General features: G+C 49.8%; 1 protein-coding gene and 1 non-coding gene across 2 annotated transcripts; both read left to right on the forward strand.

Annotated features, from left to right (window-relative positions):
• Positions 1 to 228: 228 nt before the first annotated feature.
• LOC100752504 (spliceosome RNA helicase DDX39B) lies at positions 229 to 14,658 on the forward strand. Its single transcript, XM_035451249.1, is given in 10 exon segments — positions 229 to 354; positions 564 to 656; positions 911 to 1,094; positions 9,438 to 9,458; positions 9,461 to 9,555; positions 11,915 to 12,046; positions 13,452 to 13,561; positions 13,651 to 13,795; positions 13,918 to 14,056; positions 14,560 to 14,658. Coding segments are annotated over 10 exon segments (1,029 nt in total). The 5' UTR covers positions 229 to 261; the 3' UTR covers positions 14,577 to 14,658.
• Positions 1,149 to 1,225, forward strand: LOC113832913. The gene has a single exon (XR_003480406.1). It is a non-coding gene; the product is annotated as a small nucleolar RNA SNORD83 (small nucleolar RNA).
• Positions 14,659 to 17,727: the final 3,069 nt, after the last annotated feature.

Below are 17,727 nucleotides of genomic sequence, written 5' to 3' on the forward strand. Positions count from 1 at the left end.
CTGGCTACAGGAGTACCTGAGGGCTTGTGAGGGCGTGGTCAGAGTGAGTAGGGGGACTGCGTTTCGTTTTTGGCTGCTCTTTGCTTCTTGCTGTACAGACTACCACCGGCTGGCTGGTTTGCTCTGTAAGTAAGGCTTTTCCCTATTAAATACCCTTATATTTCTACCTGACTCCGTATTGGTAATTTCCTACTATACTCTCTCTTTCTCCCCTTTCTCCTTCTAGTCCAGCATGAATGCATCCCTCAGGCCATTCTGGGGATGGATGTCCTGTGCCAGGCCAAGTCAGGCATGGGGAAGACAGTAGTGTTTGTCCTGGCCACACTGCAGCAGCTGGAGCCAATCACTGGGCAGGTGTGTTTGAGGCAGTGCTGCAGAGGGCTTTGAGGCCGATACACTGAAGGCTGTTTGTGGCTACATAATGCTTACAGCAGCAAGGCTTACTGGTATAAACCTCAGATTTGATGTCACCAACAATTTGGCAGATGCTGCTGTTGACAGACACTCTGGAGAGAGGGTGACAAAGGACTGATAGGGTGTTGTCTCCATTTGTTCCCTTGAAGGTGTCTGTGCTGGTGATGTGTCACACTAGGGAGTTGGCTTTTCAGATCAGCAAGGAATACGAGCGCTTCTCAAAGTACATGCCGAATGTCAAGGTAAGGGTGAGGAGCCTGGGACAGCGGAGGTCCTGGGAGCTTGTGGGGTAACAGTTGACTGTCCTGAGGCATGGAGCCGCTGTAGTTGATGAGTTCCTGAAGGCTGCATAGGAGCCTTTAGTACAGTGACAGGCTCTTCTGATCCACAAAGTCAGTTCAGGGGGCCTGGGCTACTCAGTGAGAGGAAGAAAAGGAGACTCTGCAGGAGACTGGATCCTTGCCCTTTCCTGTGACACTTTGCTGTTGGCTGACAGGTGGCAGTGTTTTTTGGCGGTCTGTCTATCAAGAAGGATGAAGAGGTGCTGAAGAAGAACTGCCCACACATCGTGGTGGGGACTCCTGGCCGAATTCTAGCCCTGGCTCGAAATAAGAGCCTGAACCTCAAGCACATTAAACACTTTATCTTGGACGAATGTGACAAGATGCTTGAACAGCTCGGTGAGTGGCAGTGCTCCGCCTGGGCTCAGGTGCTTTGGGGAGCTGCCCCTTGGAGCCCAATGATGTTTGTTTGACACAGGAGCACTTGCGTGCAAGGACGACTCGTGACCTATCACCCATGACTGATGGCTCTGGACAGCAGTGGTTCCACCTTTCTAATGACATAACCCTCCTAGGGTTGTGCTGACCCCAACCATAGATTATTTTTGCTGCTATTTCATAGCTAATTTTGCTACTGTTACAAGTCACATGTAAATATCTGATATGGGGCCCTTGGGAAAGGGTTGTTTGACCTCCACCCACCCAAGGGGCCTCGACCCACAGGTTGGGAACCTCTGCAGTATAGCCTGTGTGGTCAGAATTGATAAGTGAGCAGGTTTCTAGAGTTCAATTCTGCAATTCATCTGGTGAGTCATGTGTTCTGGTGGTGTAGTGTGCCAAGTGGGGTTAAAAGAGAATATTAAGAATTTTGTTGGGGGCCGGGTGGTGGTGGTGCACAGCTTTAGTCCCAGCACTGGGGAGGCAGAGGCAGATGGATCTCTGAGTTTGAGACCAGCCTGGTTTTAAAGAGTGAGTACAGGAAAGCCTCAAAGCCATAGAAAACCTGTTTGGAAAAACAAAAACAAAAATAAAGAATTTTGTTGGGGGCTGGAAAGATGGCTGATAGGTTAAGAGCACTGGCTGCTCTTCCAGAGTTCACAAGTTCAATTCCCAGCAACCACATGTGGTGGCTCATAGCCACCAGTAGTGAGATATGGTACCCACTTCTGGCCTATGGGCATAAATGCAGGCTGAACACTATACATAGTAAATATTTTTTTAAAAAAATGAATTTTGGGGGCGTCACTGAAGGAATGGCTCATCCGCAAGAGCACTGGCTGCTTTCAGAGGATCTGGGTTTGATGCCAGCACCAACATGGCAGCTCATAACAGTCTATTCCTCTTGGGCTCCATGGGCACCATATAAAACAGCACAGACCCCAAAATGTGGGCAAAATGCCCATGCATATTAAACAAATATTTTCATGGGCTAAGAACTGGAGAGATAGCTCAGCGATTAGAGAACTGGCTGTCTTCCAGAGGACCTGGTTTTCATCCCAACACATCCCTCAGGGAAATGTGTAACTGTGTAACTCCAGTTCCTGGGGACTCAAACCTTCCTGTGCTTTCTTTGAGCACTAGGCACATGGCCAGTACATGGACATAACATGCAGGCAGAACACCTACACACATAATAAAGGCTCAAGAGAACTTAGTGGTGGTGTACACCTTTGTAGGGAGCCGTCCCTGCATTCTCCATTACAAGATGGCGCCTGCATCCGGCAGGCACCGAATGTAAACAAGATTATTGCGCAGGCGCTGGGTAAATTTCCATTCCTTGATCTCTGCCTATTCCGTGGCGTCATATGGCCGGATGAGCTGCAGCCAATCATGGGGTGACATGTCCAAGGCGGCAGTTGCCCTCCTTTATTAGGGGACGGGCTTCTTGGTTCAGGGTCTCCGCTCTGGTAAGCTTATGCTCTCCTCTCAAGACGCATTAAAGCTTTCCTGCAGAAGGATCCGAGTGTCCTGCGTATGATTTCTTGCTGGCGAGAAATACAGAGCGCGCGGGACAAATGGTGCCGAAACCCGGGAATTGTTAACATCTCCAGCATCACGGAGACCCCTCTAACAGGGCGGATTCAGAACTGCAGGGTGGTAAGTTCGGAGAGGTATGCTTCATTCTGACACCTTCCCTTTTGACTTTGCTTTTAATTTGCCACCACTATGGGATGGAAAAGCCTTAATTCTAGTCTTTATTCTAATTTTGTTCACATTGGTCTTATATTATGCCCACCGTGGCTGGTGTTCCAGTTCGAGACCAAGCTTACCCCAGGTAGCCTCCAGCATTATGGGCTCTTCAAAACAGAGAGACCTAATTAAAAATTGTATAGAGATTGAGGCTTGCCGTCCCATGGTAGCAGAGAGTCAAAAAATGCTTAAAGAGGTACAGGATAATATATCAGAAACCGAACGAGATGAGAGAATAGGAGCTCGAAAAAGGAAGGACATGTCCAAGGAAAAAGGCCCTCCCCAGGATATAAAAAAAGGGGGAGAGAAAATAGGGAATAACCGGTCACACCCCGGTGAATTTAAGAGAAATAAAGACTTAAAACCTAGCCTCTGCCCTACAACGAAACTAGAGGTCTTGGAGCAGAGCAGCTCAGACTCTGAGATTTTAGACTCTAGCAAGGAAGCAGAGCTAGAGGAGGAGCTGCCAAAAATAAAGGCAAATATGAGGCCACCGCCTGTTAATCCAGCGGGTGTGCTTCCATCAGCACCCCCATTATATGGTACTGACTCTTTTTTACCACTAGAGGAGCGAAGGAAATTGCAGATGGCTTTCCCAGTCTTTGAAAATGAGGGGGCAAGAGTACATGCTCCCGTAGATTATAATCAGATTAAAGAATTGGCTGAATCAGTCCGGAAGTATGGGGTCAATGCCAATTTTACAACAATACAAGTAGAAAGACTAGCAAACTATGCTATGACACCCACTGATTGGGAGACAACAGTAAAAGCAGTGCTCCCCAATATGGGACAATATATGGAGTGGAAGGCTCTTTTTTATGATGCAGCCCAGGCACAGGCAAAGGCCAATGTCACAGCAGAAAATGAAAATCAGAGACAATGGACCTTTGAAATGCTGACAGGACAGGGGCCACATGCCCTCAATCAAACTAATTACATTTGGGGCGTATATGCCCAGATATCAGCTGCCGCCATTAAAGCATGGAAGGCATTGACAAAAAGAGATGAATCAGGTGGACATCTTACAAAGATAGTCCAGGGGCCCCAGGAGCCATTCTCAGACTTTGTGGCCAGAATGACAGAGGCTGCTAGCCGGATATTCGGTGATGCAGAACAAGCCATGCCTCTGATTGAACAATTAGTCTTTGAACAAGCAACTCAAGAATGCCGAGCAGCCATAGCTCCACGGAAAAGTAAAGGTTTACAGGACTGGTTAAAGATCTGCAGAGAACTCGGAGGGCCACTTACTAATGCAGGCTTGGCCGCAGCCATCTTACAAACCCAAAGGCGCCGAAATACATCTGCCTGCTTTAACTGTGGAAAAACAGGGCACCTTAAAAAGGACTGTAGAGCCCCTGAAAGGATGAGAGAAGTGGAGTTGTGCAGGCGCTGTGGAAAAGGTTATCATAGGGCCAGCGAATGCAAATCTGTGCGGGACATAAAAGGTAGGCTTTTACCCCCTAGGGAGGAACCTAAAGCGTCCCAACCAAAAAACGGGCTGCGGGGCCCATGGTCCCAGGGCCCTCAGAAATATGGGAACCAGTTCCGGAAAAGCAACTCAGAGAAGGAAGGGACTCCCGAGGACACTCCGGAGTGGACCTGTGTGCCGCCTCCGACTTCTTATTAATGCCCCAAATGAATGTTCAGCCGGTCCCAATCCAGTCTCCGGGGCCTTTACCCCCCGCTACCATTGGGCTTATTTTGGGCCGAGGTTCCTTGACCTTACAAGGACTCATTGTGTATCCTGGAATCGTAGATCCATATCATAAGGAAGAATTCCAGGTCCTCTGCTCCAGCCCTCGGGGCGTGTTCTCCATAAAGCAGGGAGATAAGATCGCACAATTAGTGCTATTGCCCTCCCCTGGGGATAGAGAGAATTGCACCTCCCGAAAAAGAGCCTTGGGCTCTACCGGTAATGATTCAGCATATCTGGCCATACCCCTAGATGAGAGACCAACTATGAAATTATTGGTTAATGGAAAAGAATTTGAGGGGATTACAGATACAGGGGCTGACAAAAGCATCATTTCATTGCATTGGTGGCCGAAATCCTGGCCTACTGTGACTTCATCACATTCTCTTCAAGGCCTTGGATATCAATCCTCTCCAGCTGTTAGTGCTGTCGCCTTGGTCTGGCGGAGCACCGAGGGCAGGCAGGGACGCTTTACCCCCTATGTCTTGCCCCTCCCAGTAAATCTGTGGGGGCGAGATGTGTTACAAGCCATGGGCATGACCCTGACCAATGAGTATTCCCCTCAGGCATCAGCTATTATGACAAAAATGGGCTATGTACCAGGAAGGGGCCTGGGCAGAAGGGAGCAAGGTAGAATAGAGCCCATTGAACAAAAAGGGAATCAAAGTAGAATAGGACTGGGTTTTATTTAGGGGCCATTGAGGCTTCACGACCCATACCATGGAATACAGAGGACCCGGTATGGGTCTCTCAATGGCCATTATCCTCTGAAAAGCTGGAAGCAGTCACAAGACTTATACAGGAGCAAGAACAGTTGGGGCATTTAGAAAGTTCTACTTCTCCCTGGAACAGCCCAATTTTCATTATAAAAAAGAAATCTGGAAAATGGAGGTTGCTCCATGACCTGCGGGCTATTAATAACCAAATGCGCCCTCTGGGCCCTGTCCAGAGAGGCCTCCCTTTGCTTTCTGCGCTACCCCAAAATTGGAAGCTTATTATTATAGATATTAAGGACTGTTTTTTCTCCATCCCCCTCTTTCCTCGGGACCGGCAGAGGTTTGCCTTTACTGTTCCCTCACTCAATCACATGGAACCAGACAAGAGGTACCAATGGAGGGTGCTCCCACAGGGCATGGCCAATAGTCCAACTATATGCCAATTGTATGTCCAAAAGGCATTGGAACCTGTTAGGAAGCAGTTTACATCCATGATTATGATTCACTATATGGATGATATTCTTATCTGCCATAGGAAGATAGAGGTCCTGCAACAAGCCTTCCCCATGCTGGTAGCTGAGTTAAAACAATGGGGACTGGAGATAGCATCAGAGAAGGTCCAGGTCTCAGATACCGGTCTCTTCCTGGGCTCAGTAATTACCCCAACAAAAATAATCCCACAAAAAATAGAAATACGCAAGGATCATCTGAGAACCTTAAATGACTTCCAGAAACTCTTGGGGGATATAAATTGGCTGAGACCCTTTTTAAAGATCCCCTCTGCAGATTTAAAACCCCTTTTTGACATCCTGGAAGGTGAGCCTCATATTTCTTCCCCCAGAAGCTTTACTCCGGCTGCTTGTCAAGCCCTACAAAAAGTGGAAAAGGCCTTGCAGGATGCACAATTGCATCGCATAGATGAGACATTGCCATTCAGCCTATGTGTCTTTAAAACGGCTAAGTTACCGACCGCCGTCTTGTGGCAGCATGGGCCGTTGCTTTGGGTTCACCCAAATGCTTCCCCCGCTAAGATCATTGATTGGTATCCGGATGCTGTCGCGCAGCTCGCACTTCGGGGAATAAAAGCAGCTGTCGCTCATTTTGGCAGGGACCCTCATCTCTTGATTGTACCTTACACCGCTGCACAAATTCAGACTCTGACAGCTACATCTAATGACTGGGCGGTGTTGGTTACCTCCTTTTCAGGGAAAATTGATAATCATTTCCCAAAACATCCAATCCTACAATTTACACAAAATCAGGCTATAGTGTTTCCACAGATGACAGCAAAGCATCCAATCCCGAATGGGACGGTGGTTTATACTGATGGTTCCAAAACCGGTGTAGGGGCTTATGTTATAGGAAATAAGGTAGTTTCTAAACAATTCAATGAAACCTCACCCCAGATCGTTGAATGCCAAGTGGTGCTGGAAGTCCTTGAGGCCTTTCCGGGGCCACTTAATATTGTATCAGATTCCTCCTATGTGGTTAATGCAGTCAACCTCCTTGAAACTGCTGGTATAATACGACCCTCCAGCAGAGTTGCAGGTATCTTTCAAAAAATACAAATTACCCTATCAAACAGGAGGTTCCCTGTTTTTGTCACCCATGTTCGAGCACATTCGGGGCTCCCAGGACCTATGTCCTCTGGGAATGATTTGGCAGACCGGGCCACAAAGCTGATGGCTGCCGCCTTGTCCACCCAGATACAAGCTGCACAAGAATTTCATCAGCGCTTTCATGTGACGGCTGAAACCTTACGCCGTCGATTTGCTTTGACAAAGCAGGAGGCTAGACAAATCGTTACTCAATGTAAAAACTGCTGTGAATTTTTACCTGCACCTCATGTAGGAATAAATCCGCGCGGCATTAGGCCGCTGCAGATGTGGCAAATGGATGTTACACATGTTGCCTCCTTTGGAAAGCTCCAATATGTTCATGTCTCAGTGGACACCTGCTCAGGCATAATTTGTGCCACGCCTTTGACAGGGGAAAAGGCCGCGCATGTGATTCAACACTGTTTAGAGGCTTGGGGTGCCTGGGGCAAACCTCATATCCTAAAAACAGATAATGGGCCGGCTTATACCTCTCAAAAGTTCCAGCACTTCTGCAGACAGATGGAAATTACCCATCTAACTGGCCTACCTTATAATCCTCAAGGACAAGGCATTGTGGAACGTGCCCATCGCACACTTAAGTCTTATTTAATCAAACAAAAGGAGGGAATGGGAGCATCCTTACCCTCGGTGCCAAGAGTTGCAATATCCATGGCACTCTTTACCCTTAATTTTCTAAACACCGACGTTCAGGGCCATACAGCGGCCAAGCGTCATACCTCAGAACCTGATAGATCTAAGGAGATGGTAAAATGGAAAGATGTCTTAACTGGTCTTTGGAGAGGCCCGGATCCTATTCTCATAAGATCCAGGGGAGCGATATGTGTTTTTCCACAGGATGAAGAGAATCCCCTGTGGATCCCGGAAAGACTCACCCGAAGAGCCCCTTTGGACCCTCAAAAGTCGGAACTCCACCCTCTCCCCGGGAGTTGAGAGCCGCTATTATCCAGATTAACTCCTGTCCTTGACGGAGGGACTGTCATCATGGATTGCTTCAGCTGTCTCCTATTTTAAGGAAATGGGTAGAGGTGGGATTGTTTGGTGCAGCCGTTTGCTGCGGATTGATGTTGCTTCTCTGGCTGGTCTGTAAGCTCAGGGCTCAAACTAAGAGAGACAAGGTGGTTATCGCCCAAGCGCTTGTAGCTTTGGAACAAGGAAGCAATAGGCCGCTGGCCAGACAGCTCTTGCACACCCGGAGCCTAGGCTCATTGCACAGGGTAGAGTGCCTGGCTTGAGCAGCCCATGAGGGATGTCGAGCAAGGCATCGCACAGAGAGTTGCACAATATGCAGGCTTCTCTGGGAGGCATGTTGTCCTGCATAAGGGTTGCCTGCCCTAGTCTCCCTTTCCCAGAAAAACGGCAGAGGACAGGTCGAGAGTGCTTCGGGTCAAGCTAACAGCCTAGTTGCGACTCCCGTACACAGTCTTAATGTTTGATTTTGGGAAGGTTCAACCTCTGCCTCTATCCCTCAACATATGGGTGACCTATTTGCTTGTAAAAATATAAAGCCTTATCATTAATTAATAAAAAAAGGGGGATCTGTAGGGAGCCGTCCCTGCATTCTCCATTACAAGATGGCGCCTGCATCCGGCAGGCACCGAATGTAAACAAGATTATTGCGCAGGCGCTGGGTAAATTTCCATTCCTTGATCTCTGCCTATTCCGTGGCGTCATATGGCCGGATGAGCTGCAGCCAATCATGGGGTGACATGTCCAAGGCGGCGGTTGCCCTCCTTTATTAGGGGACGGGCTTCTTGGTTCAGGGTCTCCGCTCTGGTAAGCTTATGCTCTCCTCTCAAGACGCATTAAAGCTTTCCTGCAGAAGGATCCGAGTGTCCTGCGTATGATTTCTTGCTGGCGAGAAATACAGAGCGCGCGGGACACACCTTCAATCCCAGATTAATGTAAGATTGTGGGTCTCTAAGTTGGAGGACAGCCTGGTGAACAGAGCAAGTTCAAGGACAGTCAGGACTAAACACTGACACTCTGTCTCTAAAAACAAAACAGCTTTCGTGCCTTTAATCCCAGGTGGATCTTTATGAATTACATGTCAGCAAGGGCTACATAAAGCCTGGTACAAGCTCTAAGTTTATTAATTTTAATTTTGTGGGTGCTTCCATAGAGGCCAGCAGCATTGAGTTTCCCATGGAGCTCTAAGTTACAGACAATTGTGGGAGCTGCAAACCTAACCCGGGTCTTCTGGGCCTCTCTCTCTAGCCTCATAACTTGTGTTTGAGGGCTACTGTTCCTGAAACTATGGTAGATTTTATCCCCATTTTATTAGTTTTGACTTTGGGTCCAGTGACATTTCTTGAATGGTTTCAAAAGTCAATACATAGCTTCTGATCCCCCTGCCTCCACCTCCTAGTGCTGGGATTACAGGATCGTCCCACCAAGCCTGCCTGGTTCCTGTAGGTAATGGAGAGAAGGGGCCCACTTTTCCAGAGTGACTTCTGGATTATCACTGGCTGTGGCCTCAGGGCACTGAAATCACAGACGCGTTTCCTCCTGTGACTCTACCCTGCAGACATGCGTCGGGATGTCCAGGAAATTTTCGCATGACCCCCCATGAGAAGCAGGTCATGATGTTCAGTGCTACCTTGAGCAAAGAGATCCGGCCAGTCTGCCGCAAGTTCATGCAAGATGTAAATACCCTTCTACCTTCTCTCCCTCCACTCCCCGCCCGATGCCTCCTCCCCCTCCTCGCCCTCTTCCTTCAGACTCCCTTGTCCTTCAAGCACCAAGAAGGGAGCTTATGTCCATCTGGGAGTGACGACTCCTTGAAGAAAAACAGAGAGGCAGAGACAGTTAGCGATAGGGGCTGTGCGCGTGCCAGGGACACTCCGGAAGACTTGGTCGGGCTAACGTGAGAGCGGGTAGCATTTGACATTTTTGAATCACATGTTTGAGCCTCTTCTCCCTACCCAGGGGTAGGGCAAGATTTTGTGCCCTATCGCCTGCCCATCAACTCCACACACCCCACAGCCACACCCCCTCCAGGTGGCATGGAGCCTTCAGCTGGAGCTTCTGTTCCCCGAAACTCAGACATGTCAGTGGCAGGAGAGCAAGACAGGGACAGTCAGTCAGGTGGCAGGGCCTGTCCAGAAGAAGAACAGACAAACAGCACCATGAACCCACCAGTCCCCACCTCCAAGGGCGGGGGCCTTTGGCACCTCAGCCCCGCAGCCCCCCACTCCTTCCTGTCCATACCTCCTTGCACCCATCGGAGCCTTGGTTGATGAGAGCTGACAGCAGAGAAGCACTGAGGCACGACGGGAGAATTCAGACCTACGAGCCGTGGATGGCAGCAGCGGAGGCCACGGGGAGCCTGACCAGGATGCTGAGGACCAAGCCAGCCTCTTTTCCTGTGCCCGGTTTTTTCCTGAACCTAATGTGCTGTACCCCGTTTTCCCCATACCTGTTGGGAGGGTGTCTTGAGTGGGGTGGTGGATTTTTTTCCTTTTTGTTTTTTATGATGGGAAGAGACAAAAGACAAGTTGTACTGAGATGTAACAAGTGGGTCTCGGTGCCGAGACTGAGCAGGGGGTGGGGTGTCCTTCCCTCCCTGACCCTTTCCTTCCCTTGAGAAGATGCTTTGCTCTTGGGCCAGGCGAGGGGCTAGAATTAGGAGGAGGCTGTGAGACTTTATTTGGGGAGTTTCCTCGCCAGGCTGCTTTCTGGGAGAGACTTCTGTGACACCCACTTAGTCCCTTGCTCTATGTGAACTGTCTCAGACAGGATGGAGAGTGGGGAAAGTCTGTCCTGCAGTTAACTGGTGTCTGTCCATGGTTGATGTCCTTCTTCCCTTCAAGGGTTAGGGGTGGGTGCATAGTTTTTGTAAAATGTAAGGTCCATTCCTTTCTATTGTCCTTTTCCCTTTGATGCAGAAACCTCACTGTATTATTAGATATTCAGAGAAAAAGAACAGGGCAGGGAAGCTGTAAATCTCACAGCTGCTGGGAGGAGGGAGCAGGAGGAGAGGAGGAGAGAAGCCATGCCCTTAGAGTCCAGGAAAGCGGACATCTGCAGGGGTGAGGGCTCCAGAGAAATGGAAGGTGTTGAGGGTTGGTCAGGAGTTAGAGCTCAGAAGGTGCAGGTTCTGTTGTGGGTGTGGGAAAGAGCCTGTACTTCTGTTGGCCAGCACAGTGTGTTCATCCCTCACCTCCCAAGTATAGACGGTTTGACTCTGAATTTAGAAAACTCTCTTCTAAAGCTGAGTAGTGTGTTGAGTACAAGGTGTCTCCCAGCTTGAGCAATGTGTGCTTCTCTTTAATAACTTCTACCTCAACCACCCGAGAGCTGGGATCACAGCATGCCACTAAGGCCCAGGTTTTGAATGGCGTTTTTGGCTGTGTCCATTGCAACCTTCTGGTCTTGGACATTTGCTGAAGTACAGAGAGGACAGTTGAGTGGGGCAGTCAGCCCTGGCCTGTTGTGGTGTCGATGCCCAGGCCGGTTCACTGCTGCCTCTGCTGTGTGTTCTGACTATGCTGTCCCCTGGAATACCATCTCCATAGCTAACTCTCCCCTGGAGTACCATCTCCATAGCTAACTCTCCCCTGGAGTACCATCTCCATAGCTAACTCTCCCCTGGAGTACCATCTCCATCGCAACTCTCCCCTTGAGTACCATCTCCATTGCTAATTCTCCCCTGGAGTACCATCTCCATAGCTAACTCTCCCCTGGAGTACCATCTCCATAGCTAATGCTCCCCCATCAGCTCTGACACTGGCACCTTGCAGCTGGAAGCTTCACCACTCTGTGCAGAGTTCCTTTCTCCTCTGACCATTCTCAGTTGAGCTTAAAATTCAGCTGCTGCAGATACTGCCGTACCTAACTGGAAAGGGACCTCAGTACAGAGCGTTCTTGTGATGGGGAGGGCTTTTCAGTCTTCTCTCTACTCCCCATCAGTCCATGGGGTGTATTGGAGACCATCACCCTCCACCCCCCCAGGTTTAACCCCCCACTCTGCCCTCCTCCTGCCCCCACCCCTCCTTCCCTCAGCCTATGGAGATCTTCGTGGATGATGAGACCAAGTTGACGCTGCACGGGTTGCAGCAATACTACGTGAAACTGAAGGACAACGAGAAGAACCGGAAGCTCTTTGACCTTCTCGATGTCCTTGAGTTCAACCAGGTCAATATTGAGGGTCTGTGTGGTCTTGAGCAGTGGGCATCCCCAGCCGTGGCAGAAGCCTGTGGAGAAGTAGCCTGTGATTGAGGAGCCAAGGGTGTGAAGGTGTGAGAGACAGCTGAGGTAGAGTCCGTGATGACTTCAGTGAGTGGAGGAACGCATTGAGCTGGGTACTGACGTGGTGGCTCTGCTGTCGTCTCTTACAGTCACCCAGGAGGAGCAGTGTCAGCCTGTGCTCAGCTGGCTGCAGAGCCTGTGGGGCTCTTAGTGTTTCCAGAGGCTCATCTGGTTTTCTAGACTGTAGTTCACATCCTACCATCTTCCTGAGGGCGCCTCACACGTGTGTGTGCCAGTTTGAGGTCTTGTGTCCATGGCAGCTCACACATCAGGCTGTTGAGAAATCTTGGCCTAGGCACAGGCGTTAAGTTCCAGAGAGGAAAAGGACATTTGTGAAGGGACATTTGAGACAGAAAAGGGCCTGAGGAACTCGTTAGAAATTCTGCCAGGGTGGGTTAGTGGTGCCACCCACCTTTAATCTCAGCTCTTGGAGGCAGAGGCAGGCAAGCCTCTTGAGTTCTAGGCCAACCTGGTCTACAGAGTGAGCTCTAGGACCGTCAGGGCTACACAGAGAAACCAAAGAAACAACCAAACAAAAATTCACCAGGTGTGCTAGTATGGGAGTCTTAAATCCCAAGCTGACTCTGTGTAGTCAGAGCCAGGTGGATCTCTGAGATCAAGTGTGGGGTCAGAATCGTTTATATAATGTGTTTGAGGATGACTGGACCTCAAACGCCCTGCTCTTCAGAGGATCCACACCCCCTCCCTCCCACCGATGCCTGTAATTGGCCCCAGCAGATAAAGATACAGATACAAATACAGCACACCCTTCTGGCCTTGAAGGACACCTGTATATACCTGCATACATTCACACAAACACATATATATATATATATAGATTTATCAGTAGTGATACCACTGGGGCTGGGCTGAAGGAGTGGCTCAGAGCCCTGTGAGGATGGCTCAAGCCTTGAATCCCAGCACTCTGGAGGCAGAAGCAGTCAGAACTTTGTGAGTTCAAGGCCAGCCTCATGTACAGATCAAGTTCCTGGACAGCCAGGTTTACACAGAGAAACCCTGTCTCAAAAAACAAAACAGTGACTCAGAGGTTAAGAGCACTCTTGTTCTTCAGGGCTCCCCAATTCTCCATAGCATGTCAGTTCCTAATCATGTGACTGCAGTTGGCATGTGAGGAGGGTCCAGTGTCCTCGTTTGGCTCTGCATAGGCGTCAGACATGAATGTGCCTACACTTACATGCGTGCAAATCACCCACACACATAAACTTTAAAAACCATTGAAAGTTGAGATGACTGTGGAAACTTGTATGTTCATCACTCCCGTGCTCCGCAGGTGGTGATCTTTGTGAAGTCCATGCAGCGGTGCATCGCCCTGGCCCAGCTTCTGGTGGAGCAGAACTTCCCCGCCATTGCTATCCACCGCAGCATGCCCCAGGAGGAGAGGTGAGTGAGAAACAAGGGATTTGTGCTCTGGGGAGGAAGGGGTGTGGTGAGAAGGGAATCTCAAGCTTCTCCTCTCCTTCCTCACAAAGGCTCTCTCGGTATCAGCAGTTCAAGGATTTCCAGCGGAGGATTCTTGTGGCCACCAACCTGTTTGGTCGAGGCATGGACATTGAGCGTGTGAACATCGCCTTCAACTATGACATGCCAGAGGATTCGGACACCTACCTGCACCGGGTAAGCTGCCCGCCCTCCCCCCACTTCCTCTGTGTGTGCCTGCGCTCATGCACACGCTGTCCCCTTCCCTTTTTTCTCTGTCTCCCCTGTGAACTCGTGATCTTCTCATTGTCTCCTCCCAGGTGGCCAGAGCAGGCACCAAGTGCTTGGCCATCACATTTGTGTCAGATGAGAACGATGCTAAGATCCTCAATGACGTGCAGGACCGCTTTGAGGTCAACATCAGTGAGCTCCCCGATGAGATCGACATCTCCTCCTACAGTGAGTGCACCCCCACCATCCTGCCTGCTGCGTGCGTGCGTGTGTGTGTGTGTGTGTGTGTGTGTGTGTGTGTGTGTGTGTGTGTGTGTGTACATACCACAGCATGTAGAGATCAGAGGATACTATTGGCTGTCTGTCCTCCACCCTGTGGGTTTTCGGCGTGAACTCAGGTTGTCAGTTTTAGTGACAGCACCTTTGCCCTCTGAAGCATCTTGTTGAATCCTGCTCCCTCTTTCCTTGTTAGTGCCTCATGTAAACCTCTGGGTAGAGGCCTCTGGTGCTGAATGGCCCTTGGTTGCTGGCTCCCCTCCTGGAGTTTCCATGCTCTGGTGAGGGACCCTTGTGTGGGTTCTTTCTCCGCCTCTTTAATCCAGCAACAGGGAGTGTTCCTACTCCCAAGAGTATCCTCTGAACCTAGGACACAGCTGTGAGGAGAGAAAGGGAGGGAGGGAGAGAAATTTAAATTTCCCCTCTTGAGTCTTATTATGGCGTTTTTTCTTCAGTTGAACAGACACGGTAGAGGAGAGGAATGACCCGCTCTGGACTGTGGCCGTCTCTCTCATTAGAAGAAGATACCAGGGATCAGGGTGGAGACGGCCCTGCCCTCGGCCCCAGTCAGCCCTCATCCTGTCCATGCTTCCCTCTGCATCACCACCACTCCTAAACCTGTTCCTGATTTATCATGTTTGTTTGTTTGTTTGTTTTTTAAACAAAACTCAGAATTGAAGTAACTGTGTCTGTGGTGTTTGTAAGTGCTCCGTGTGTTATATTGAGGGCTTGACTGGGAGCCTTGTTGTGGGCAGGGTCACAGTGAGGATGGCCCAGACCCAAGAGGCTGTGGCTTCCCAGTGGCATTCTCTTCCTGGTGTCCCTTCCACTCTAAAGTGGCTGTGGAAGTGGGGAATGGGACAGTGCATGGGGTCAGAGGTTCAGAGAACAAGGTCCATGTCACTGCATCTCATCTGCTCCTTGAGCTTCTGGGTGTCGGGTACCAGGGCTGTGCCTCCCAGGCGTCCTGCTCTTCTAAGCAGGGCCTGGTGCAGCTCCAGCATCTCCTCCCTGAGCCAGCTTAGCTGTGTAGAGAGGGTGGGGTCCCTGGGTGGGGAGACTAAAGGACAAAGCCTCAACCAGGGCTGAGGCCTGAAGCCTGTCTCAATTCTCCTTTTGATCTGAGTTCAGAAGGTCATGTGTGAAGTTTCTTACCTCAGACATGGATCTGTATCTCTTCTGTTCTCATAGTGAAATTCCTGGCAAGGTCACTGGGATCCCAGGAGGGACAGGAGCAGGAGGTGTTAGTTGGAAGTGTAACAGGCTGGAAGGAGCACCTTGGTGGCTGCCTAGCGGCTTCAGTGCAAAGCACCCAACCACGGCCCTGTCTGTTCTGGCCAGGGGCAGGGTAGAACTCTGTTGGTCTGAGATTTCACACACTGGCAGTTCAGTTGCTTTAGCATGCTGGTGTGCAGCCAGCCTCCTCAGCACTAGCAGGCATTTTGAGGGGATGCTCACACCCAGGTCCATCTCACTGGAAGGCTCACACTGACCTGCCTCAAATTGTGATTTCTTTCCTGCATGTTCCCAGAGTGAGCGTTTTCCATGCTGCACTGCGTTGTCTAAGGACTTGCCTCTCTAGTAGGTTGGGCACCTGTGTGTCCTTCCTCATAGCCTTGGCATGACCCTAGTGTGAGCGTCAAGCAGTGCTGGGTTGCTGAGCCCTGTGCATGAATGCAAAAGTCTTTCCCACACCAGGCCTGTAAGAGTGCTTGTGTTCCCTGGCATTGAGGAAATTCCCAGGAATCCACTTGGATGGCTCCAGCTAATAATCTAGGCAGTAGAGGAGAGGGTATCTTAACTGCCCTTCATATAATCAGATTGATGACTAACTTAATTGCTATCATAAAGCCTTCATCCTGTAGTTGATGGAAGTAGAGGCAGACACCCACAGCTAAGCACTGAGCTGAACTCTGGAATCCAGTTGCAGAGAGGGAGGAGTGATGAGCAAAGGGGTCAAGACCAGGCTGGAGAAACCCACAGAAACAGCTGATCTGAACAAGTGGTTGCTCATGGATCCCAGACTGATCCAGACCCCCTGAATGAGGAGGTCAGTTTAGAGACCTGGTGAATCTATGGAGCCTCTGGTAGTGGATCAGTATTTACCCCTAGTACACAAATGGACTCGGAGAGCCCTCTCTACATAGAGGGATACTCTCTCAGCCACACTGGGGAGGGTCTAGGCCCTGTTCCAATTGATATGACAGACTTTGAAGATGCCCCATGGAAGGCCTCACTAGCCTGGGGAGCAGAAAGGGCTTGGGATAGGGGGTCGGTGGTGGGGGACAGGGGAGGATGGGAGGGAGAGGGAACTGGGATTGACATGTAAAAGAAGCTTGTTTCTAATTTAAATTTTAAAAAAGGAAAAAATACTTCAAAATATTAAAGGGCCAGTTTTCTTGTGACTGGGAGACTCAGTGGGCAGGTGTGGCTCAGCAGGTACTGATGGTATTAGTTACTCTTGGTCACCTGGGGAAATGGATGTGTTCAGAAAAAATGTGCCCCATAATGAAAGTTTGCTGGGGAGGGAGCAGCTGCTGGACAGCCCCATGGCTTTGGTGCCCATCCCTGCATCTCTGTGTACTCCTCTCTGGAGTACACAGAGAGGGGGACGCTCTCTGCACAGAAGAGCAGTCAAGACAGTGCAGAGTCTCTGCCAAGGTCAGGGGCCTCATATGAGGCTGGAGTGCTTTAGACAAGGCCAAATGCTTCAGCGTCTGTTAGGTTCTTTGTTTTTTTTTTCAGATTGTTGTATGTGTGTTTTCACAGCATGTATGTAAAATATATCACATGTGTGATGTCTGTGGAGCCCAGAAGAGGGCACTGGAGCCACCTGACATGGGAGCCAGACATCAACCCCGGGGTCCTCTGTAAGAGCAGCCAGTGCTCTTTCCACTCAGCCCTCTCTCCTGCTGGAGATCCCCATTTCTGAAGAGATTTGGCCAAATCCTGGTAGGAGATGTTCACAGAGAAAGCCAGGAAACTCTAGACAACTCAGTTTCCATTAGAGTCCCCTTTCTGCCCAATCACGTGTGTGCTGGATAGTTTTATGTCAGCTTGACACAGCAAAAGGCATCTGAGAGGATTGAACCTCAATTAAGAAAATGCCTCAGGAAGATCAGGCTATAGGTCAGCCTGTAGGGCATTTCTTTTTCTTGTTTGAGACAGCGTTTCTTTGTGTGTAGCTCTGGATATCCAGGACCAGGATAGCTTTGAACTCCCAGAGATCCACCTATCTCTGCCTCTCAAGAGCTGGGATTAAAGGCGTGCGCCACCATTGCCTAGCAGGCATTTTCTTATTTAGTGATTTATGAAGGAGAGCCCAGCCCATTGTGGTTGGTGCAATCCCAGGACTGGTGGTCCTTTTTTTCTATAAGAAAGCAGGATGAGAGATGGGCATAGTAGTCCACGCCTTTAGTCCTAGCACTTGAGAGCTAAAGGCTGGCAGATCTCTGAGTTCAAGGACAGACTGGATTACAGAGTGAGTTCCAGGATATCCAGGGCTCTACAGAGTAGCACACCCTGTCTTGGAAAACCACAGGGTGGAAAATAAAAGCAGTCTTTACAAACTGTGGTGAACAAGGCAGTAAGCAGCACCTTCTATGGCCTCTGCATCAGCTCCT

This window comes from Cricetulus griseus (assembly GCF_003668045.3).
Source record: "Cricetulus griseus strain 17A/GY chromosome 1 unlocalized genomic scaffold, alternate assembly CriGri-PICRH-1.0 chr1_0, whole genome shotgun sequence".
NCBI lineage: Eukaryota > Metazoa > Chordata > Mammalia > Rodentia > Cricetidae > Cricetulus > Cricetulus griseus.